We start from the raw sequence: 25140 nt of genomic DNA, 5'->3' as shown, positions 1-25140 counted from the left end.
TTTTAATTTCTATAATGTTTGTATTTATTGCAAAAATCGGTAGTTGACACACAATATTCTCAATATCAATAAACTAAATGCAAATTGAGGAGCAAAACTGGTTTAAACTTCTTCTAGAGGTTTATGTAAATTTGAAAAGAATATTATTTAAAATCATTTAAACTTTTGACGAAATTCGTTTTTTTTTTTTATAAACTTATACGAAATAAGCTGCTAGTTGAGCCATTTTGTCTTTTGACTGCTTAGGCCGTCCACGACTACCACCAGAAGCACCACGACCGCCCTTGCTAGCACCTCGTCCACCGCCACGTCCGCCTCGAATATTCGCCGGTCGAGTTGCAATTGCACGATGCTTTTCTACTAAAGGTGAGAAATCTTCTGAGCAGAACACACAGCCGGTCTTTTCACATCCGTCCTTGAAACGAGTTTTTTCCGGTTTATACTGCGCAGTGACAAACTGTGCTCCGCAATCGCAACGATTTTCTACAGATACAGAAGTGTTATTTATATCTCTATGCACAATTACATATACTTACCATCGACGGTTACTTTCAATGCACCTCTAAACACGTTAATTATAACATCACATCGGTTGCAACCTATTTTCCAAGTACTAGGGGTGTTGGTACAATCTAGCACTAAAATTCCGTTTTCACACTCTACACAACTAGATATTCCAAGCGTATACAATGAATGCTGGCACGTTGGATGGGTACAGGAGTTGCAACCGGAATTTTTTGGCATATCCCTAAATGGTGGATTATTGTAACAGTACGGACAAAGTGGATAAGAACGCCCTTTTGTGCCACTTGAAAACGCTAAAAGTTCAAAATCATCCAGAGGACATTTCAGTTCTCGATAAGCCTTAACATTGCCATTTCCCGGAAGAGAATACGTTTCGTCACAATGTGAACAATGAAGTCGAGCAGGTTTTGTCTAAGTAAAAAAAAACATAATATATTGAATCCTAAGTGGGCTTTCCTTTAGGTCGTTATTGAATATTCTAAAATTACTGTCAACGTTTCAAACGTGTTTACGTTCTTCGTCAGGACTCTATAAATTGGAAAATATTTTTAAAAAATCTAATAAACACCAATATCTAATACTTACAGTATGCTATCTATTTAATTTTAAGAGTTTTCTTAAAATTGTTGGTTTTGGTTATTGGTTTATTTTTTAAATTTCAAATATTTCAAAATTCCAAATTTAAAGCCTTGAAAAAGACGTTTTAAATCTTCGAAATTTCAAAATATAAAAATTTAATTTAATTATTTGATAAGAAATTCAAAATTTGTTATCAAATCTAATCTACAAGTTGAATAAAAAGTTTAACCCAAAATGCCTCTTTTAACAAATTGACTATAAATATTGCAAGGCCCTTCGCAATCTGATCTTCTATTGATTGTATTTTCTGTATCTAAGATATGTAGCATTTCTATTAATATTCTCTTATTATAGTGAGTTTCATTCTGTCAAATATCTACGTTATTAAAGTCTGGTCTATGTCCTTCATTTACACAATGCAAAGCTAAAGCTTTTTTTTGCGAATTTCCGTTATTAATATCTGACCTATGACCAGCTATACGATTTTTAAGCTTTTGCATTGAAGTTCCTTCATAAACTGAACAACAATTGTTGGAACCATCTCCTAAACATTTTATCTTATAAACAATATTTGATTTTTCATTTTTGGTTTGAACAAAAAACTTTCTTCAACCTCTAGAAAATATCATTCAAAATTACTCAATATTGCAATTTCATTGAAACAATCGCAAATTAAAAATCAAAATCGATTATTAACATTTTTAGAAGGTAAAATTAAAATGAATACAGTCATTTCTTTAATAGCCGAGATCAGACTAAAAATAAAATTAACGATAGTTCAAAACTTTCCCAAAAAAGAAAACTTGATTAATTAAAATTCAAGAAATGAGGATAAATTTTAAAGAAAATTGGATCCGGAGGACGCAAAATGGCTATTGTCATTAGGTCCTAAATTTACGTTACCGGTGAATAAAAGCAATCTACAAATATTTAAAACGATTGCTGATGGAGAAGAATTGATTAGAAGTAAAGAGCAAAATGAACAAGAACCTGCACGGTCATGCTTTACACAAATTTTACAAAATTGTATGAGATTCGTATCAATTCCATATTTAGATAAATATTTGAATAAAATATTTGATGATACAAAAAAGTTCTTAAAACGACATCCAAAAATTTTAATTGTCCCAGCTGATAAAGGAAATGTTACGGTAGCTATGTTAAAAACAGATTATTTTGATTTGGAATACGTATATTAGTATATATTAGTAAGACTTAACTACGTCAAAAAATAACAACGTCCACTTTCGCTTTAATGTTCTTGTTTTTTAATGTATGTATTAATAAAATTGCTGAATTATAATGGTCTTTTACTCATTTCCATTAAATTTGCTAATACTTTGGATGTGAAATGAGTGTCAAAACAACAGTACTTCCAAGTAATTAAGTGGTTTTGACCCCCAACAAAACGTTGGGTGTTATTTATTTTTTGTTAAATCTTCTTTGATAAAGAATTTTTTTTTAACTTTTAGTTAGTTTCAACTCTCAACAAGGCCTCTAAACCGAATTTAAACCGAATGCGGCCGCATCGTCAAAAATACAGAGTTTTTGTCTCTCCTGAAAAAAAAATTAAAATGTTACTTACACTTCGCGTCACTTGAATAGAAACAACAATTTTTCTTTAGAAAATACCGATTGGCGCTTCGGTGAGGTAACTTAGTAGATTTTTGGTTTTGCATTTTCAAAGAGGAATTTTTAATAAACAATGTTGTAAAAACAAAAAACCCAAAACAGAAACCGTATGGCTACTAGTTGCGTTTTTTCGCATTACTTCACAAAAAACAGTGTTTTTTTTGCGTCACTTGAATAGAAACAAGCTCTTAAATTAGATAAAAATGATGAAAAATCATGGACAACACTAATTTTAGTAAAGCAGTCTTAAACATTGACATTATTTGCACATTATAACCAATTATGGGCTACGAGCTACCATTAGACATCACAGAAATTGCATAAATAGCAGCTAACATTGGAAATGCACTTGCACTATGCAAAATCGCGAAAGATATTGGAAAATTTGCCAAATTTGTATGAGAATATTTTTGAAATATCGTAAACTAGTGATTGAATAAAAAAATAAGACAGGTGAGACCCAAATCAAGAGCAGAGAAAAAAATAATTTAAAAACTAGCAGCAATTTCCTTCACTTTGCCTCTAAAATCGGTCAAAACGTGGTGTTAGTGCGATGGTAATGTGTTGGTTTGTTCCATCATGGAAGTTATAAAAGGTGCACAACATTTAAAAAGCCTCAAAATGCAAAATAACAACATTATAAGTTCTACTAAGATTACAAAAAAGTTAACTATTTTATAGTTGCATTTGAACTGAAAAGAAGTGAGGTAAAGAGTGATTTTTTAAAGGAAAACATACTAACTCAGATGGACCACGTTAATATTAGTCCTATTTCATTGGTTTATGAAAGAATAACTTTTATCGCATCACCAATAAAGGGCAATAAAATGTGTTATAGTAATACGCTTTGTTTTTATGATGTGCAATAGGAAAATTGAAGCTTCACGCCTCGAAAAAAGATGCAAACTTTTACAAAGAAATAATGGAAGAAGCTCTTGGGAAGTTTAGGAACGTGGAAAAACAACCCTCTTAGAGATTGCACAAGGAGAGTTCCAGAAAAAAACAACGCAATAGAAACAAAATAGATGCATTCCGGATGAAAACGAAAGTTTATTTCACTTATTCAAACCTTAAATTGTAGAAAATGTCATTTTCTTAATTTGTAAGAAGTTACCAAACACTATAGTCACTTTCTCCAATTAGGTCCACGATTGTGTACAGTACAAGTGCATTTTCAATGTTTAATTCTATTAATGCATTTTCTGTGATGCCTAATGGTAGCTCGTAGCCCATAATTGGTTATAATGTGCAAATAATGTCAAAGTTTAAGACTGCTTTACAAAAATTAGTGTTGTCCATGATTTTTCATCATTTTTATCTAATTTAAGAGCTTGTTTCTATTCAAGTGACGCAAAAAAAACACTGTTTTTTGTGAAGTAATGCGAAAAAACGCAACTAGTAGCCATACGGTTTCTGTTTTGGGTTTTTTGTTTTTACAACATTGTTTATTAAAAATTCCTCTTTGAAAATGCAAAACCAAAAATCTACTAAGTTACCTCACCGAAGCGCCAATCGGTATTTTCTAAAGAAAAATTGTTGTTTCTATTCAAGTGACGCGAAGTGTATGTTGTTTTAACAATCACCGATTCAAATTAAATTTTTATATTTTGAAATTTCGAAGATTTAAAACGTCTTTTTCAAGGCTTTAAATTTAGAATTTTGAAATATTTAAAATTTAAAAAAGAAACCATTAACCAAAACCAACAATTTTAAGAAAACTTTTAAAATTAAATAGATAGCATACTGTAAGTATTAGATTTTGGTGTTTATTAGATTTTTTTAAAATATTTTCCAATTTATAGAGTCCTGACGAAGAACGTAAACACGTTTGAAACATTGACAGCAATTTTAGAATATTCAATAACGACCTAAAGCCCACTTAGGATTCAATATATTGATTAAAAGGTCACAAAGATAGAAATAATTAAAAACATATTATAAAAAAGTACTATTTTGAAGGCATAATGATTTCTTACTTGAATGTATTTCATATATCTTCTGCATTTACCACACCTAGAGTGCGCTTTTCCCGATTCCGCCAGCGGTGAGAATGATACCTCGAACAATATATCCATATTTGATATGTTCTGCACAAAATACAAAAATTTCAGACGAAATATTTCAACAGCGTGTTTTAATACTGCGTTGAAGTCTGCTGAACCTTTTGCAATCAAAGTCAACATTCGTTCCACTTCTGATCGCATTGTAGGAAGAACTAAGTCACGATCAATCTGCAATGTAAAAGTTTTAATTTTATGGTTTTTTTTTTTTAATTTTATACAACCTTTTGATATCCGTGCACCAGAACTATGCCCAAAGTAGTTGGTATTAACTTTCTGCCACCCTCAATTTTTACATAATTTCTCTGACAAATGTTATTTATATGAACTGGTATTGAAGCATCTGTTCCAATGCCATGTTGCTCCATCAAAGTAATCAACTCAGATTCAGTTAAGTAATCTGGAGGACCAGTTTGAGACTCACCCATGCTAACATCGTTAATCTGGACCATTTCACCTTGTACAAATGGTGGAATCGATTCATCACGTCCAAATGCTTGCCATGTCATTACTTTTGTAAAGCCCGGATCTATGAGAACGTTTGCTGTGCAGGAAAATGTTTCCAAACCAACTTTCAATTTTGCAGTTGTGGTTTTATATTTTAAATCTCGTGAAACTGTCCCAAGAAAATAACGACAGATAAAGTCGTAAATGCGCCAAGTATCCTTTTCGAATTCGCCACGGTCTGCTAGCTTCATAGGTGTTATCGGTGGATGGTCACCACAGTCTTTTCCTTTACGTGGTGGATTAAAATCAGACAAAATTGCTTTAGCTTCTTCTCCAAATTCCGAAGAAGGTGTCAATACTTTTAGGACACCACTGAAACAAAAAATAAGTTAGTTAAATATTGTATATTTTTAAATACTTTAGCATAGTTCAATTGGTACTTTTTTTTCCGAAAAGCAATCGAATTTATATTTATTTTTTTCAAGAGGAAAATAATTATTTATATTTGTATAAACATAAATAATTTAATATATGCATATATTAATTTATTTATAATTTAATATAAGTAGTTTTTTAATTAAATGATTACTTTAAAAAATAAAACGCGCGACTGGGGTCGCACGTACTTGCTCTTATGATAAAAGTTGGGGTTATAACTAGCGAAAAAACGTGCTTCTCCGTTAATTTTTTGTGAATAGGCTTTCTATCAAATAAATACATAGAATAAATGTACATACACCGAATTGAATGTATTTTATTTGTTACCACATAAGTTTGGACTTTGATGATTTTTTTTTCAATTGAGAGCTGGTGCTTCCCGTGAGGAATCGTTTATTTCAGAAACAACATAATTCAATGAGCATAAACTTTTCAGGAGCAACAGAAAACTGTTTCATATGTTAAAACTCCACAAAACTGCAAATTTACAGTATGCTACTATATGCTTTAAATTTACAGTAAGCTATAATCTATCTAAGATAAAAGTTAAATTTTTTTGAATTTTGTATACGTTTATTCCATGAAAAATGTACAAAGTTACCGGCATACGAATTAAATACAGTGTCAACACAAAGACATGTTGTTTTTGTATTAGATGAATGCATAGATAACGACTATGTTATCAATAATAATTTACAAGAAGTGCTAAAATTAGTCAGTAGTAATAACCAAAATTTACAAGAAAAAGCTGTGTTAGATATTCTTGAAAAATTAAAAGTGTTAAATAAAAAATGAAATTAAAAAAATAAAAGCGCTGACAAAAATGAAGAGTCATATGCAAGCCAATTACACAGGTCAACACAAAATTTGTGCTTGGGTTGTGACTATGAAATTATGAAAGATATATTGATAATAATCTGGAAAATATTTTTTTTTATTTGCTTTTGAAGTCAGCAGAACAATGTCCAGTTTTAAAGTAAATCTGTCTTTTACAAAAATTGTCGTGCGTAATTTTGGCAATAACTCGAGAACGTCTTACCTGTTTTGGCTGATTTTTGTTTTCTTTTCTTCAATTTAATGCTGTTTTCATATTCATATTCAGAAAATTAAAAAGAAAGGAAATTTGAGAAGAAAAAGAAAAATTAAATCTAATTTTTCGTTTTTTTCGAATTTTTGTCAAATGGAAGCTTGTGGCATTTTTTGATACCTTCTATTTTCAATATTTATGGTGAAAGTAATTCACTCTGATGGTATTTTTATTATACAAAAATAACTGTTTACACAAATAACTGTATCCAAACTGTAGCCAAACTAGTTCATATTGAAATTCTTTATTTATTGAAAAATTAAATTAAGTTGTTTGCATAGTATTTTTATTATTTTGTTGCTTATACAGGGTGTCTAAAAAGTAATGGATTAAACGAAATAGGCTGATAGGCTAACTTAAGATCTCTCAGAATTTGGTAACTTGTTCATCCCAAATACTTACAGTTCTTGTGAAATTTCGAGAAATCCCTACTTTGCAACAGTATTTTGATTCCTCTGCCCATAATTGATTTTTGTTTTTTAAAATTCTTTCACTAAAACATTGCCTAACAATAAGAAACTCAATTTCTTACTTTTTTTTCAGAGCAACAAGACCAAACAAATTTGTATTGTGTGACTCTGGTTTATTATTTTTAAAACTTGTCCCGGTATTGCAGTTTTCAAAAAAGTATAAAAGTTTCCAAAGTTGAATTTAGATAAAAAAATATTACAGTTTGAAAAAACAAAACAAGACTAAAAGGAAAACGTCGATCCATCGAACTTAAAGTTGAAAAATATTGCAGCTAAGAGTAACGAAGTGGTTGAAATTATTTGCGAGAACGAAGGGGAAAGAGACCAAATAAAATGTGCAGCATTGTATATATATTTCTATAGTACTATCATGAAGTCGAATTTAGTGTTAGTTCAAGTCACCACTATTTTGCGGTGGCGCTCAGTGTATTTTTTTCATACAAATTCAGCTTTTTTAAGTTTACACCAGAGTTCCTGAGGTCGTTTCACTTCATGATAGTACTATGCAAATATATATACAATGATGTGCAGTGCAAGAAAAGCTTAGTGAATCATATGAAATCAAAATACAGCTGTTTAAAAAACCAAAATTGTTTATAACTGGAAATGGAATGAGTGAAGAGTTAAATGAAAAGCAAATAGAAAAAAGTTTGAAATTACAAAATAATATATTGAGAGATAGTGACATAAAATGTTTAAAAGTAAAAAAGTCTCTTAAAGAGAAAATTGCGAAGGAGTATGTGTATTGGAGTTCTGTGGCAGAAATTTGTGCCAATAGCTTTGAAGTGGTAATGAATACGGGGAAAGTGAACATTGGGTGGGATAAATGTAATATCTATGAAGAAATTAGAGTGAAAAGATGTTTTAAATGCTAAGGCTTCTACCATGAAGCAAAAGAATGTATAAATAAAAACTGTTGCAGAAAATGTTGTGAGGATCATGACACATGAAATTGTGAAGAACTAATAAAAAATTAATGCGTGAATTGTAAATTGTAAAACAAGAGATTAAACTTGACTCTAGATGTGAACCACAATACGTTTGATTATAATTGCCCAGTTTATATAAAAAAAAACTGGCAGCTATGAGAAGTCGTATTTTATATTAGCAATTTAACAAACAATGTTATAATGAAAACCAAAAATCTTGTCTTGAAGGCCTATTTTAAACATTCAAGGATTAACTGAAAATTTTGAATTAGTAGAAGAAGTTGCGAAAAATTATTTTTAATTTGTATTATTAACTGAAACACATCTTACTAATGAAGTGCAAAATAGTGAAGTTTTTCTATCGGGTTATAAAAGATTTGATTGTCTGTCTAGTTCTAGGCACACAGGTGGCGTTACAGCGTATGTTAAAGAAAACCTTAAATCTTCTGTAAAGAATTCTTTTGTTCAACAAAAACATAATTATGGATTTCAGTGATTAAAATATGATACAAAAATGAAGTTTGGAATATTATATTATTATATAGATAAAGAACTGTTAGGGTAAGTGACTTCTTTGATATATTAAATGACTGAGTTCCGAGGAATATTGATAATAATGGTTACACAATAACAGCTGGTGATTTCAATATTGATTATGTAAATACTAATAACTATGAAATCAATTATGTAAAATTTTCTTTATAATATTGGACTTGTTTTAAGTGACTTTGTGGTTAATGTTGATTACAAAAGTTAACAGAAATTTTAAAATTTCTGATCATGAATCTCTTTATATAAAATTATTTACAAAACAATCTATAACAGATACCTAACAAAGTCGTATTTACTAACCTTGCTTTTTATAGGAACTGTTATAGAAGTACTAGAAATTCTCAGTGTAAAAAAAGCCAAAAATTTATATATTGAACTAAAATAACTGAAAAAGCTAGTGATCAGCAGATCGGTCTTTGGAAAACTTTAAACAAATATATTTTTAATCAAGAAAAAAGTGAGGTTAATGAACTTGATATAAATGCCAAAAAAAGCAGAAGATTGGAGGTCGATAAACATGTTACCCACATATGAGAAGGTTTTGGAACATATTGCTTGCGGACAGCTTACAAAATTCATCGAAAACGAAAAACTTTTATTTGAACAACAACCAGGGTTTAGGCGCGTTCACTCTTGTGAAACCTCGATATGCTGGATTATCAATGAATAGAAAAAGGAATGAGAAAAGTGTAACACAATACTGGAAGTTTTCTTGGACCTCAAACGGGCGTTTGAAACGATCGACAGAGAATTACTTACAAAAAAAAAAACTGTTTAGATATGGTATAAGAGGGAATGAATGAAAGTGGTTCATTAGCTACTTAACTAAGGCCCATTTGCTGAAACGAAGCTTAAATATTTATGTGAAACATAAACCCTACTACATATTGGTTTGCACGAACTTCAAATTGTGTCATAAATTCCTCTAAGTTTAACATAACTTAGGGGGAAGAAATAGTAGAACTTAAGTAGTTTATGTGTTACTTAAGCACATTTATTTGATAAAAAAGGGAGAATTCAGCTCAAAAACTGACGCCATGTTACCAAAATGAACAAAAACTAAGTATAGTATTATCAGTTAACTTACTTTTATAAATTGTAACCATCTGCAAAATGCAAATGCAAAAATTCACTGAACAAAATTTTAAGGAAATGTTCAACCTTTTGTTGTTTTTTTTTTTTTTTCAATATTAATTTTGACACACACATACGTTCACAAAACACATACACATTCGCTAAAATTACTTCATTTATTAAATTTAACCCCAATTCTGTTAGAATTTCACTATTTTCACCTTTTTCAATTAATTCAAAGGCATTTTTCACAATATTTTTGCTAAATTTTCTCAAAAAACAACTAAAACAAACTGACGTTTTTATTGATTTGACAAATTAATTTGAGGTTCTCAGCGATTTCTCGCATGAAAGTAAATCATTGCTAGGTTGAACATAAATATTTTTTAACAACTTAGAATAAACTAAGTAAATCATAAGAGTTATGTTCGACCTAGCTAAGATTAGAATTTATGACTAGTATGAGCAAATGGGCCTAATAGAAGGCAGAACTTTAAGTTAAAAGAAACTTCGTCCAGTTCAAAAAAAATATCCATTGGTGTGCCACAAGGAGCAGAGTTTGGAGTTTTCTTATTTCTGTTGTACATAAATGACTTTGGTAGATGTTTAACTGTTTTTGAAGTATGCTTCTTTGCTGATGATACTCTGATATACATATGTTGCACAAATTTTAAGGATTGTGAGAACATAATGCAAAATGAGATCAATGTTGAGAACAATTGGTTGTGCAAGAACAAATTAAAGATAAATCTTAAGAAAACAAAGTGTATGTGTGTAAATAGTGGGGTATCAACTATTAACCTAACAATGTAATAATAGAAAGTGTGAACACTATCAAATACTTACGAGTGGGAAATTAGTCAAAATATGGGCATGAAATCGCTTTTTTCGCGTGACAAAATATTTTTCAGGGAATGTCTTTGGGGGGTTGTCCTTATCATAAAAGTCAATTTGTTGGGATGATTGGAGATTGGGAACAGCAGCCATCTTGGAAAAGAGATTGGTATCGTTTTTATTAAATAGCTCCATTTTTATTCATTTAAGCGAAAAATAACAAATGTAAGATTTATTAATAATAAAATTTCTAAAAAATGATATACAAAACAATTCCGTGAGTTGGTTAAATAAAATTTTATAGTTGGTTAAAGTGCGGGTTTGTGTCGCAAGGTTTGGAGAAAATGACATTTTTTCATATATCTGACGAACTTTTGATTTGTCTGGGTAATTTTTCAAGAATGAATTATAGTACTTATAATTATCTATAAAATGAGCCCACAATCGTTATTGTAACCATCATATTGTAGAAGTAATCTAACTTCGAAATTCTCTATGTACTAGTCAAAAGTGATAAAAAGCAATTTTTTTGCTATTAGGCCTAGCAAATTTTGGGATTAGAGGTATAACCAAAATATAAGTACGCTGTTTTGTACCCATGCTCGTCTTAATATCGAATTCAAAGGTCTGACAACTCTTACCTTGGGCTTTATACGGTTTTTGGGGCGTTAAATAACGTACGTTTTCCAGTTAATGGGAATGAGCTAAATTTACATTATATCACCTCAGTCTTGGCGATACGGCTAGTAGAACTCAAGATATGAGCTTTTTTTATCTACCATATCGGGGTTTTCAATTCAAATAAACAAACAAAAATTTAAACACAAAAGTCTCTAAAATATAATCGTATAAACGGCTTATATCTTGAGTTCTATTGGTCACTTCCTCAAGATTGGGGTGTTCAGATTTAGGAAAAATGACAGAGCATCAGTTTTTATATTTATAATTGTTAATAAATCTTACATTTGTTATTTTTTGCTTAAATGAATAAAAATGGAGCTATTTAATAAAAACGATACCAATCTCTTTTCCAAGATGGTGGCTGTTAACAACCTCCAATCATCCCCACAAATTGACTTTTATGATAAGGACAACCCCCCGAACACATTCCATGAAAAAAATTTTGTCCCGCGAAAAATACGATTTAATTTACTAATTTCCCTGGGCTAAAATAATATTTCTCAATTTTAAAGTGTGATAGAATGACTCCAATTTTTCAAATGTTACAGTCCTTACATTAAACCGTTGTGTGACGTCTAAAACCCTTATCATGATCTTTAAAATCAAAAATAGTATTTATTCTGTTTATTTACAAAAAAATGTGAAATAAACAAAATAACCTCCTTCTTTACAGAGGACTTCAAAATTTAAATCTTCTTCCTAGAGATGTAAAAGCTATAACAATGTTGAATGAATTGAAACTTAAAATTAACTATCTTCTAAGAAATAATTTAATTTAAAAAGACTGAATTGTAAATAGTATTAAGAGTTTTTTTTTAAACTAATAAATGAATTACAATTTCAATTACAAAAGTCGTTTCCGAACCATAATGATCAACGTGGAGGGGAAGACTTCATTTAGTTTAGCGTTCAAAAGTGAAGATCACAACCAACTAACTTTTTTTAATAATACTGATTATTGCGTAGCAAAATTTTCAAAACAAAATAATTTTTCGATTATTGAAAAACAAAAATGATTTTAAAAAATCAATTTTTCAGTGAAAATCAGTGAAATGTTGAAATTTTATTTTAAGACTGCGTCTAGATTAATACAAATTTGCATTGTGTTTTTCTGTGTCAATGTGGATGTCCTAGCACAAAAATTTATGCTTTCCATTCAACGTATACATTGTGGAACAATTCAATTGATTTTGTTAACAAAAGATATAAGACTGCATTTTTATTTAAAAAAAATACTTTTAAAAAAAGTCTAAAAAGTTATATTATTTACTTACTGCAGATCAAAATTGGTCGGATACTGTGTTGTCTCCGTACGGGGGTAGCTAATGTAACCTTGTGTGTACAAGCGCTCAGCAATTGTCATTGCCTGGAATGGCCCGATTCCCAAACCTGAACTAGCTGCTCTCATCAGTTCGACAGTGTTTAATGCTTGTGGTCTTCCTTTAAACTGCTCTTTCGAAGATACACTCTCCACCCTTAAAAACAGATCAAAATCTAAAAATAATACGCAAAACATTTTTTTTTTAATATCTACTTACAATGCCTCTTTCATCTCCCTAACTTTGTTCAATAACATTATAGCAACTTCTTTTTTGAACACTCTTCCCCTTGCCCACTCAAGAACTACTTCTGGGGTCCCGGCAAGCAATTGCAAATACCAAAACGTTTCCGGCTTAAATGTTTGTATGTCATCGTGTCGCTTAACACAAAATCCAAGGGTTGGGGTTTGACACGGTCCATAAGATATTAGGGATGCATCTAAATCACCATATCTTCCTTGAAAAAACTTTGTTTGGAACCTTGTGAAGGCGCACCCTATGCGCAAATCTAATTCTTGACGTGCGTCAACTGACTTGGCTTCATTCGCATTAGGATGACCCAACGTAGCCATGGCGGTTTTAATATCTTTTTCGGTAATGGCAGAGAAATGGGCTCGATAGGTGATGCTATGACTGAAAACATTCTTTATTGAACGTGAGACAGCGTCCATAACTTCGAAGCAGATGTTTTCACCCTCTTTATCGCAATCAAGCCATAAAACAAGATATTCACATCCTTTTGCTTCTTGGGCGAGAAATGCTGGCATTCTTAGTTTGGGGTTAGCTTCTTTTTTTTCGGTGGGACATGAGAACAACTCTACTGGGTCAACTTTATCCCAAGAATTGTATTTACCAACAAAATCGAGAGACATTACGTGTCCACAGACCGAAGTCATTTTAAAGCGAACATTTTCTCCACGAAAATTTCCATCCCACTCATGAGTAGAACACGAATTATAGGAACCTTCAATTTGTAAGAAAAGAAAAAAAAATAAATGAATCAAAATAATTAATTATAAAAACAAATGAAATTGGAAAAGAGGCTGGGGGCAGGAAGCACTGAGACAACAAGAAATTTAGCTTAACCTTTTTTGGATGAACATTTTCCATTGCTAAGTATACTCGCCAACGAAGCCGCTAGAGAAGGCTTTTCTGCTACCATTAAAACACTTTTCATTTTGTTAATTATTTTAATTAATAATCGAAAATTTATAGTTTTTAACTAATTGCAGTCCATGCAACGAGAAAATCTGTCAACAGAAACCGACACAGCCATTGAATAAGAAGTACAGGAAGGGGTGTTTATCCAAATAAGTGAAGCCGCTTTTTATTAGTGTGAGTTGTAAAGATGCACATGTATTGGTAAAGGGTCGGAGTGCAGATATATTGTTCACTCAAGGGGCGCCAACAGAAATGTAACTGGTCTCTCTAAATGCTATTTTTCATCATAGTTATATACGAATTTTAAACTGTTTTTTTTTTCCTAAACTAAAAACAGACTGAAAATTGTTTTAAAATCATCAAGAGTAGCTGAAACATTGGCGGTCAATGATTGCATCGTCTTGTCATCACCAATAAGAGTGAGTTCGCCCCTGGAAAACGAGCTCGAAATTTGACAGATTATATAAAATTTTTGACAGTTTATATAAATTTGTTTTTTTTTTTAATTTTTTTGTGGCTTCACTCGCCAACTCTATAGGTGTGATAGACACCCCTTCCTGTACTTCTTATTCAATGGACACAGCAAACAAATGACATACACCGTCGTGTCTGTCAACGCAAATTCCCAACCTGTCACTTTTATGTGTGGTAGAGTAGAGCATCGAATGTCGATTCTCGAACAAGGTGCACTTGTATAAGGCAAGGCGTTTTCTTTAATAGCTCAGAAAAAAGCTCTGAACAGAGTCTGAACATTCTGAGTGTGTTTCTTTATTTTTTCCGAATATTCCAAAAACGTGAAACACGCCTATTGTGTTTCTTTATTCCTCGAAAATATTTTATTTTTTATTGTTTATTTATCTATTCCGGAATATTTGGAATGCATTGTCAGCTATTACATGAAGCCTCAAGAGGCTTGACTCTTTTTTCGAATTTTCTTTTGATAATCATTCTGTGAGGCGCATACTATTACACGATGCCTCTTGAGTCAAAGACTCAAATTTGACATTTCTTTTTTGATTTCAGTATTGTTGTTGTTGTATTCCACCAAGAAGCAAAAAGAAATGAAAGGGAATGTTGAAAAAAGAAAGAGAAGAAAAAGAAACGTCAAAAAAGAGTCTCGGAATTTTGGCCCACGACTCTCCGGTCGGATAATTTTTTGTTTTATCTTCTTTCTCTTTTGCACTCATTGGTTTTGAAAAGAGGCGCGCCTCTTGAGGCTTCATGTAATAGCTGACATTCTTTTTATTCCAAATCAGACCTGGAATTTATGGAATATTCTTTCACACATACGCAGTTGAGTGTAGGTGTAGTGAGGTTCTGTCAGTTTTTCAACAAAAACAAAATTAAAATGCGTTCTGAAGCAATAGGTGTGTTTTTTATTACAACCGGTCTTAACTGGACAAAAAAAACGCAGTCTGGGCTAAGCAATTTACATGTTAAATACAACAACACCTTAGCCCCTTGGGCTTAGTTGTTTAGCCCGGAGATTTCTCTGGGCTTAACTTTTTGAAGAGTTTTAAATCTGTGCTACCAAACTAATTTTTTCATAAATTGTTTAGAATTTGTTTGAAAACGTGAAAACTCACGTTTGGAAGGACAAAATGTATTAAAATAGTTTTGCTAGCATACATTTTTGTATCTCTTTGTAAAACATTACATGCAAAATACAAGAAAATGACGAAAGCGAAAAATATGACAACTATAAATTTTTGTTGTGTCTGCTATTTTCGGAACATTCAATATACAGTGCTGCCAAGATTTCAGGTTAAGCCCCGAGGCGTTTTTTTTGTCCAGTTAAGACTGGTGGTAATAAAAAACACACCTAATGTTTGTACATAAATAAAGCCTGGTACGCTGCTCGCGCTAAATTTTAGCTCCCATACAAAATTATCGAAAAATTTTAGCTGGGCTAATACTAGCTGCGTTCCTTTGGAAATATTTATCTACTTTTTAGTACTTAAAGCTGCTTTGAACTACTTTTTCAGTATAGCAAAGTAGATCAAAGTAGTTTTAAGTACTAAAAAGTAGATAAATATTTCCAATGGAACGCAGCTACTATGTTTTCACCCACAGTACACATAAAAAGGTAATATATTCCGAACTGACATTGGTCGCCAGATTGTCAAAACATGACACTTTGGCGACCAATGTCAGCTACCGAATTCTTAATTGTTTAAAATACCGACGAAAAACGCACAAAACCGATAAACCACGCACACCACTAATTTTTAAACAATTATTTACCATTTTCCGCGATGAAACACGAAGAAAATATGTTATTTTTCAATTTATAATATTTTTAAATGACATTTTATAAATTAAAACAAAAACAAATTTCCTGTTTACTGCGATTGAAATATAAAAATTAAAGGCCGACCTGACAGATTGGTGCCCATTTTTGACAAACAAATTTTGACAACGTTCGGAATATATTACCTTATTATGTGTACTGTGGTTTTCACCTACCCTAAAGGTTTCAGCTACCCTAAAGGCTTAACTACATTCACCACTTTTTGAAAAAGTACAAAAGTGAAAATATTTTTTTTCTCGCTACCGGTATTTTTTTGTAAAAAAGAGTTTATAAATTGATTTTTGGACGAAAAAATAAGCCATCTGCATCATTTGTTTTAATTTTCTAGCCCGAAAAAACATACAAAAATGCGTTTGAAAATTTTCACTTTTGTACTTTTTCACTTTTTGAGCCAATAGGTGTGTTTTTTATTGCCACGGGGGTTAACTGGACAAAAAAAACGCCTAGGGGCTTAACCTGAAATCTTGGCAGCACTGTATATTGAATGTTCCGAAAACAGCAGACTCAACAAAAATTTAGAGTTGTCATATTTTTCGCTTTCGTCATTTTCTTGAATTTTTCATGTATGTTTTACAAAGAGATATAAAAATGTATGCTAGCAAAACTATTTTAATACATTTTGTCCTTCCAAACGTGAATTTTTTACGTTTTTAAACAAATTCTAAACAATTTATGAAAAAATTAGTTTGGTAGCACAGATTTAAAACTCTTCAAAAAGTTAAGCCCAGAGAAATCTCCGGGCTAAACAACTAAGCCCAAGGGGCTAAGGTGTTGTTGTATTTAACATGTAAATTGCTTAGCCCAGACTGCGTTTTTTTTTGTCTAGTTAAGACCAGTTCTAATAAAAAACACACCTAATGTAGTTAAGACTTAAATCTAAGATTTTCACCAACTTTCAATCCGAGATTTAGAATAAAACTCGAGATTTATGCTAAATCTACTTAGCTTAACCTCGGATTTAGGGTAGATGGAAACGTAGTATAAAATGAGTCCCATACAAATTATCGATAACTTGTATGGAAATTTTATCTTGGCTAAAATTTAGCGCGTGACTTCATTTTGTTTGAAATTTTATGACTTTTTTTGAAGTTTTTTTTTTTTGCATTTTTCTCAAATCTGAAAGGTGTTCGGGCAAAACGGACTTGAAATTCAAACTCAGCGGGTCCAAAAACATATAGAAAGATAGGTCTGGTTTCTGGTACATGAAACTTTTTTTTTTGTGTGCCATGTCGCGACAGTAGGTGTGTTTTTTTGTTTATCTATATAGATTTTGTGCAAAAAAACGACATCGGGATTTTTGAAATCCATGCAAACATTTGGCACCACTGTACACATACTTTGGCAGCTGTCTGTCAAAAATGTTGCTTTTGTTTTTTTTTTTTATTTTAACTCCGAAGTGGGAAGGCCATTACATCCATGTTGGATGCAAACAAAAATTTTCATATGGCCATGGCATCCATGTTGGATTCCAAAAAATTGTTTTTTCACAAAAAACCAAAAATTATCTGTATATTCTTAGCTACATTTTAAGACCATGACCATTAACATTAGTTGCGTCGTTCTTGTGTTATAAGCGTTTGAAGGTAGCCATATTGAATTTTTTTTCGATTTTTTAAAATTTAAATGTGAAAACTTTTTTATTTTTATTTCTAACTTTTCGAAAAAACTTTGGTAATTTTATATACATATCTGTTCAACAATCTTATCAGGATCCATTTAACACTTTTATCTGAAAAGTGCATTGCGTATATCTCGAGATATTAACATTTCAATGCAACCATGTCAAACTAATTTTTGATTGTTTTTTTCTATGAGAGTTTTTTTCAAACCTCGTTTTCTCCGCTTTTTTTTTTGTTAATATTTTCAGATATTTCTGTATGAACACAACAATTAAACTACCTTGGCACTACTGTTTTTATCGAGAGAAAGTAAAATCTGGATAATTATCTGGATTTTTCAAAAATCTATACAGATAAAGTTTTTGTTGTTTTTAACACGTAAATTGTTTTGATTTCAAAAATCTCGATGTCGTTTTTTTGCACAAAATCTATATAGATAAACAAAAAAACACACCTAGTGCCAGCACACAAAAAAAAAGTTGTATGTACACCTATCTTTCTATATGTTTTTGGACCCACTGAATCCGAATTTTAAGTCCGTTTTGCCCGGTCACCCTCCAGTTTTGAGGAGAAAAATGTAAAAAAGACCCCAAAAAAGACAAAAAAAACTTCCTTTTTTTGAGTGACTGGAGGGTGACAAGGCCAAACGGACTTGAAATTCGGATTCAGCGTGCCCAAAAACATTAGAAAGATAGGTCTGGTTCCTGGGCATGACACTTTTTTTGTGTGCCTGTGTAATTAATAATAGGTGTGTTTTTTATTACCAGCGGTCTTAACTGGACAAAAAAACGCCTCGGGGCTTAACCTGAAATCTTGACAGCAGGTGTGTTTTTTTATTACAACCGGTCTTAACTAGACAAAAAAAACGCAGTCTGGGCTAAGCAATTTACATGTTAAATACAACAACACCTTAGCCCCTTGGGCTTAGTTGTTTAGCCCGGAGATTTCTCTGGGCTTAACTTTTTGAAGAGTTTTAAATCTGTGCTACCAAACTAATTTTTTCATAAATTGTTTAGAATTTGTTTAAAAACGTGAAAACTCACGTTTGGAAGGGCAAAATGTATTAAAATAGTTTTGCTAGCATACATTTTTGTATCTCTTTGTAAAACATACATGAAAAATACAAGGAAATGACTAAAGCGAAAAATACAACTCTAAATTTTTGTTGTGTCTGCTGTTTTCGGAACATTCAATATACAGTGCTGCCAAGATTTCAGGTTAAGCCCCGAGGCGTTTTTTTTTGTCCAGTTAAGACCGGTGGTAATAAAAAACACACCTAGCATTGTATATTGAATGTTCCGAAAACAGCAGATACAACAAAAATTTAGAGTTGTCATATTTTTCGTTTTCGTCCTTTTCTTGTATTTTTCATGTATGTTTTACAATGATACAATACATTTTATCCTTCCAAACGTCAGTTTTCACGTTTGTAAACAAATTCTAAACAATCTATGAAAAAATTAGTTTGGTAGCACAGATTTAAAACTCTTCAAAATGTTAAGCCCAGAGAAATCTCCGGACTAAACAACTAAAGCCAGAACCATAATTGGCGGATGGAGTCGGATGCTAATGTCAATTGTTGTTGTTTTCCATAAGTTTTCATCCGTCGAGTGCGGTTGCGAGCGCACTCGTTGGATGAAAACTTATGGAAAACAACAACAATTGACAGTAGCTTCCGACTCCATCCGCCAATTATAGTTCTGGCTTAAGCCCAAGGGGCTAAGGTGTTGTTGTATTTAACATGTAAATTGCTTAGCCCAGACTGCGTTTTTTTTTGTCCAGTTAAGACCGGTCGTAATAAAAAACACACCTAATGTAACGATGAATTACTGAACTACTTTTAAGATAAAAGTCTGCACACACCCTACTACTGCAAAGGTAGAAATGTGAACGGACCTTTAGTAATTAAGAAACTACCCTCTGAACACATCCCAAAATATCCCACTAGACTGGAAGTATGAAGCGCCCCTCCTGGTAAGGAAGTTTCGAGAAGCAAAGATGAGAACCTTCGAAGACATTCTCGAATCTTGAAATTCCGGTATAAAAAGGGCTGTGTAGACACCGACCGGATACAGTTTAATCTTGAAATTGAAAGACTACAGTACAAAAAGAAATAAAGTGTTGCGAATTGTTAGTAGTAAATAAAGTGATTTAAAAGTGTGTTTGTTTGAGCGAATAATAAAAGTAAATTGAGTTGATATAAAGTGTGTTCTTATTTGAACGGAAATATAAGTGGAAATTAAATAAGTTTCATTGTGAACCCGGAATAAAACATTACATTGGTGTCAGAAAAGTGGAATAAAACTTTTTTAATAGTGCGATTTAGATAATTTCGCGAATAAAAAGAAAGTGCGGGTGTGTTATAAAAATAAACAAAGTGTTAAAATTCGAAAAAGTTCTCGCGTTTAAAAAAAAATAAAATGGGTAAAACATTAAATCAGTTAAGTTTGACTGAACTTAAGGCGGAATTAACTAAGCGAGGTCTTCCTACTGCTGGATCGAAAAATGACCTCATTATTCGTCTGCAGGATTATTTAACCCAAAAGAACGAAAATTTGGATACATTTCAATTCGAAGTTGAAATGACAGAAGAACAAGTAAGTACTGGTTCCGCTTCCGATATGTCGTCCATGATGTCTGTTCTCCTTGCTAAGTTCGAGAAAAATCTTCTCGAACAAATTGAGGCACAACGTAATGAACAGAAGGGTGATCAGAAAAATCTTCTTGAACAAATTGAGACACAACGCAAGGAACAAAGAGAACAATTAGAAAAACAATAGAGTAGTGTTCTCGAAAAAATTGAGACACAACGCAAAGAACAGAGAGAACAAATAGAACAACAACGCACAGAGCAAAAGAACCTTCTAGATGAATAGAAAAACCTCATCGAAGGTAAGCTTGATGCTATCGAGAACAAGTTCGTTGCTCTTGATGCTTCCATCAAAGGTGTTGAAAAACAATCTCAAGATAAGTTCGAGAAAGTTGAAGAAAAACTCGAGAAAGTAGAAATAAAATTCGATGACAAATTGAAAGGAATGGAAGTTAAAATGCAAAGTTTTACCGAAGAACTTGACAAGGTTCGAAAAATTAAGGTGCGAGAAAGTTCTGGTGAGTATTTAAAGAAGAAAGAAATGCATCCACCAACCTTTGATGAAACAGTTTGAGGCAGCTGCCACAACAAATGGCTGGGATGACGAAGACAAATGTATAGCGCTGACTCTTGCTCTTAGAGGTCCTGCTGCTGAGTTGTTACAAACTATACCACCAGAAAAGAATGGTAACTTTAACGCTCTTGTCCAGGTTATTGAAAAACGCTTTGGAGATAGCCATATGCAGGAGGTCTTCCGCGTCCAACTCAATACAAGAGTCCAGAAAAGAGGAGAAACTCTGCAACAACTCCAAGCTGATATTGAAAGGTAAGCTCATTTGACATATCCGACAGCAGAAGACGACATTATCAATCAGTTTGCGACAGAAGCCTTTGTTCGTGCTGTTTCTGACATAAATCTTCAGCGAGCGATACGAACAGCTGGAAAACGTTCTCTTCCTGAAGCATTAGCGTTCGCACTTACTATGGAAGCAGCAGAACAGGCTTCTCAAGGCTTTCATCGGGTAAGAGAAGTTGCAGTGGAGGAATGCTCTTGTCAAAAACTTCAAATTCAAATTCCAAAGAAACCAGTGAGACGGAGCTGCTCGATGCTGGAACTGTAACAAGACAGGACATCTCCAGCGGCAGTGCAGATTGCCACCAAGAAGAACTGCTTGCGAACCTGTGGAAACAGGAATATTGCCCAACAACAGGTAAGCGATACAACCAACACTCATGCTCAGCTTGATTCCCATTCGGGAAAACGAGTAAGAACCAACTTCGAGGGGCAGAAGCTGGTTTCTGGTATCGATGACCCCAGAACCACAATTCAAGTCTCACAGACTAAACGAGACAACAAAAGTCTGACAGTGGAGGCGACCATAAACAACAAACAACACGTGGCTACAATTGACACCGGTGCCACCGCCTCTATTGTACGAAGAGACTTGGTAAAGATGACATGGCTACATAACACCAACAGCTACCGTCTGAAGACCGCCACAGGAGAAGCAGCAAGGGTGTACGGTGAAGTTCGTCTACGATCCGTATGGCAGAACTAGAGTTTTCACATGTGTTTTTGGTGGCAGATATATGTGACGAGTGCATCATTGGAATCGACTTCATGAAGTACCATGGAACCATTTTGGATATAGGTAATCAAGTCCTGAAATACAGAAATGTGGACACCCAATGGTCTATGGCAACGAAAATTCAACAACAATTAGAACTGTCATCAAAGAAGACATGTGCCTGCCTCCTTCTTCAGAAGTTTTTGGGTGGACGAAACTAAAGGGGAATATTGGAAGCCATCGATACCTCATGGTTGAGCCAGAAGTTGAGCAAAGTTCCCAAAACGTCATCATCGGGAAGACTCTTGTGGCACCAAAGAACAACATGGTACCTGTACGGATACTTAACATCAAACCGTACCCAATCAAGCTTAAGAAAGGAGAAGTTGTTGGGCAATGCGAATCTGTGTCCGCAATAACTAAGATCAACGAGGCGGACACACAGATGACTATGGACTCGGAGAAACTAAAGACTCAAATTCTTAAATCAGACAACTTGAGTCAACATCAGCTTAATGTTGCGGGAAGGCTTCTTCACGAATATGCTGATATCTTCTCTTCACCCAGCGGGCAGTACGGCCGAACGCAACTGGTGCAGCATTGAATCGATACAGGAGATGCTAGGCCGATTCGTCAACCAGCAAGACGTCCCCCCTTGGCCAAACAAGGTGAAGTTGAAGAAATGAAAAGAAATCGACAATGAAGAAAGATGGGCTGATAAAAAATTCCAAAAGCCCTTGGGCATCACCGGTAGTTCTCGTCAAAAAGAAAGATGGAAGCACACGATTTTGTGTCGACTACCGCAGGCTGAATGATGTGACGAAGAAAGACAGCTACCCACTGCCAAGAATCAGCGATACTCTAGATGCAATGGAAGGAGCACATCAATGGTTTTCGACTTTGGACTTGAAGAGTGGCTACTGGCAGGTAGAAATCCATCCAGAAGATCGGGAAAAGACGGCTTTCTCCACAGGAAATGGTCTGTGGCAGTTTAATGTCATGCCGTTTGGGCTATGTAATGCGCCAGCTACTTTTGAGAAAAATCCGCTTCATCCACAATCTGATGGGATGGTTGAGCGATTTAACAGGACACTTAAGGAACACCTGTCAAAAGTAGTCAATGATAATCAACGAGACTGGGACCGACATATTCCATTATTCTTGATGGCTTATAGAAGTGCAACACATAGTTCTACTGGACATACACCATCGGAAGTCCTATTTGGCTCAACAATACGTCTGCCAAGTGAGATAAAATTTGGAAGTGTTCCAAACGAGCCACATGAAATGGATGAGTACGTAGATAACCTGAAAGGAACACTGGCTGACATTCACCAACGGACAAGGACAAATATAAAAGCGTCTAGTGACAGGATGAAAACAAGATATGACGCACGAGCGACAGCAACAGGGTTTCAAGAAGGAGAACTTGTGTGGTTTTACAATCCCCACCGACAAAAGGGACTATCACCGAAGCTACAACAAAATTGGGAAGGCCCTTACACAGTAATAACCAGAATTAACGACGTGGTTTACCCTATACAAAGAGGGGTAAGAGGCAAACTAAAGGTAGTTCATTGTGACCGTTTACATCGTTATAATGGTGATAGAAGCAATGGAGTTGTTCGGGACGAACAATCCTAAGAGGGGGGCAATGTAACGATGAATTACTGAACTACTTTTAAGATAAAAGTCTGAACACACTACCTACTACTTCAAAGGTAGAAATGTGAACGGACCTTTAGTAATTAAGAAACTACCCTCTGAACACATCCCAAAATATCCCACTAGACTGGAAGTATGAAGCGCCCCTCCTGGAAAGGAAGTTTCGAGAAGCAAAGATGAGAACCTTCGAGGACATTCTCCAATCCCGAAATTCCGGTATAAAAAGGGCAGCGTAGACACCGATCGGATACAGTTTAATCTTGAAATTGAAAGAGTACATTACAAAAAGAAATAAAGTGTTGCGAATTGTTAGTAGTAAGTAAAGTGATTTAAAAGTGTGTTTGTTTGAGCGAATAATAAAAGTAAATTGAGTTGAAATAAAGTGTGTTCTTATTTGAACGGAAATATAAGTGGAAATTAAATAAGTTTTATTGTTAACCCGGATTAAAACATTACAATAAATACAAAAGTTTCTATTATAATTGATTTTATTTCTCCATCCTATTCATGAAAATAGATAGGTATACCTATAAGAAATAATTAAAGATTTTTTTATATGTGTTTGTGTTTTAACTTAGCAATAGGTGTGTTTTTTATTACCACCGGTTTTAACTGGACAAAAAAAACGCCTCGGGACTTAACCTGAAATCTTGGCAGCACTGTATATTGAATGTTCCGAAAACAGCAGACACAACAAAAATTTAGAGTTGTCATATTTTTCGCTTTCGTCATTTTCTTGTATTTTGCATGTATGTTTTACAAAGAGATACAAAAATGTATGCTAGCAAAACTATTTTAATACATTTTGTCCTTCCAAACGTGAGTTTTCACGTTTTTAAACAAATTCTAAACAATTTATGAAAGAATCAGTTTGGTAGCACAGATTTAAAACTCTTCAAAAAGTTAAGCCCAGAGAAATCTCCGGGCTAAACAACTAAGCACAAGGGGCTAAGGTGTTGTTGTATTTAACATGTAAATTGCTTAGCCCAGACTGCGTTTTTTTTGTCAAGTTAAGACCGGTTGTAATAAAAAACACACCTAATGTGGTTGAACAGTTGATTGACATTTTTTTAAGCTATTTCTGTTTCTTTATTTTTGCGTTCGGGATATTCTGGATAAACTATTTTGTCTCGCCAGTGTATTCTATTCCTTATCTGGCAAAAATAAAGAAACACACTCTCTGAGCACGCTCTGAACGGTCTCTGAACAAAGCTTGTTCTGAACGCTCAGAATTATTTTTAAAACACACCTGAACATTTGTCTATTTTATTGTCATTTTCTTCTACAGAAACATAAAATAAGATTTAAAATTTAAATTAAAATAAAAAACTAGACTGCCTACTGCACTCTTGCGCCATTGGCTGTATTCCTTTGGGCTCAGCAAAGTACTTTTTAGTGGACAAAAATAAAAAAAAAAACAAAAATGCAAAATTGATGTTCTAAGCTAAGGAGCATATGTTAAATTACTGTTTTTGGCTGTTTTTAATTTTGTTTTGCTCATTTTGGGGGATTAGCGGGACTTTCAAAAGCACTGAAAAAAATTTTAGTCATTGTGATAGCTCGAGATTTTATTTTTGGGCATTTTCATTTGGTTTGTGT

At 33.2% G+C, this 25140-nt stretch overlaps 1 protein-coding gene across 1 annotated transcript; it reads right to left on the bottom strand.

Moving 5' to 3' along the window:
* On the bottom strand, positions 1-13921 carry LOC129910006 (DNA topoisomerase 3-beta). Its single transcript, XM_055987223.1, has 7 exons — positions 13714-13921; positions 12847-13591; positions 12583-12783; positions 5021-5615; positions 4713-4967; positions 537-936; positions 1-483 (listed from the first exon to the last, which is right to left on the bottom strand). Exons 1-7 carry the CDS (start codon positions 13802-13804, stop codon positions 197-199), a joined length of 2574 nt encoding a protein of 857 aa, XP_055843198.1. The 5' UTR covers positions 13805-13921; the 3' UTR covers positions 1-196.
* Between the last annotated feature and the right edge of the window lie 11219 nt (positions 13922-25140).

The sequence above is a fragment of the Episyrphus balteatus genome, chromosome 2, assembly GCF_945859705.1.
Source record: "Episyrphus balteatus chromosome 2, idEpiBalt1.1, whole genome shotgun sequence".
Classification (NCBI taxonomy): domain Eukaryota; kingdom Metazoa; phylum Arthropoda; class Insecta; order Diptera; family Syrphidae; genus Episyrphus; species Episyrphus balteatus.
Note: the sequence above shows the minus strand (reverse complement) of the source record. Positions and strands in the feature narration are given on the sequence as shown.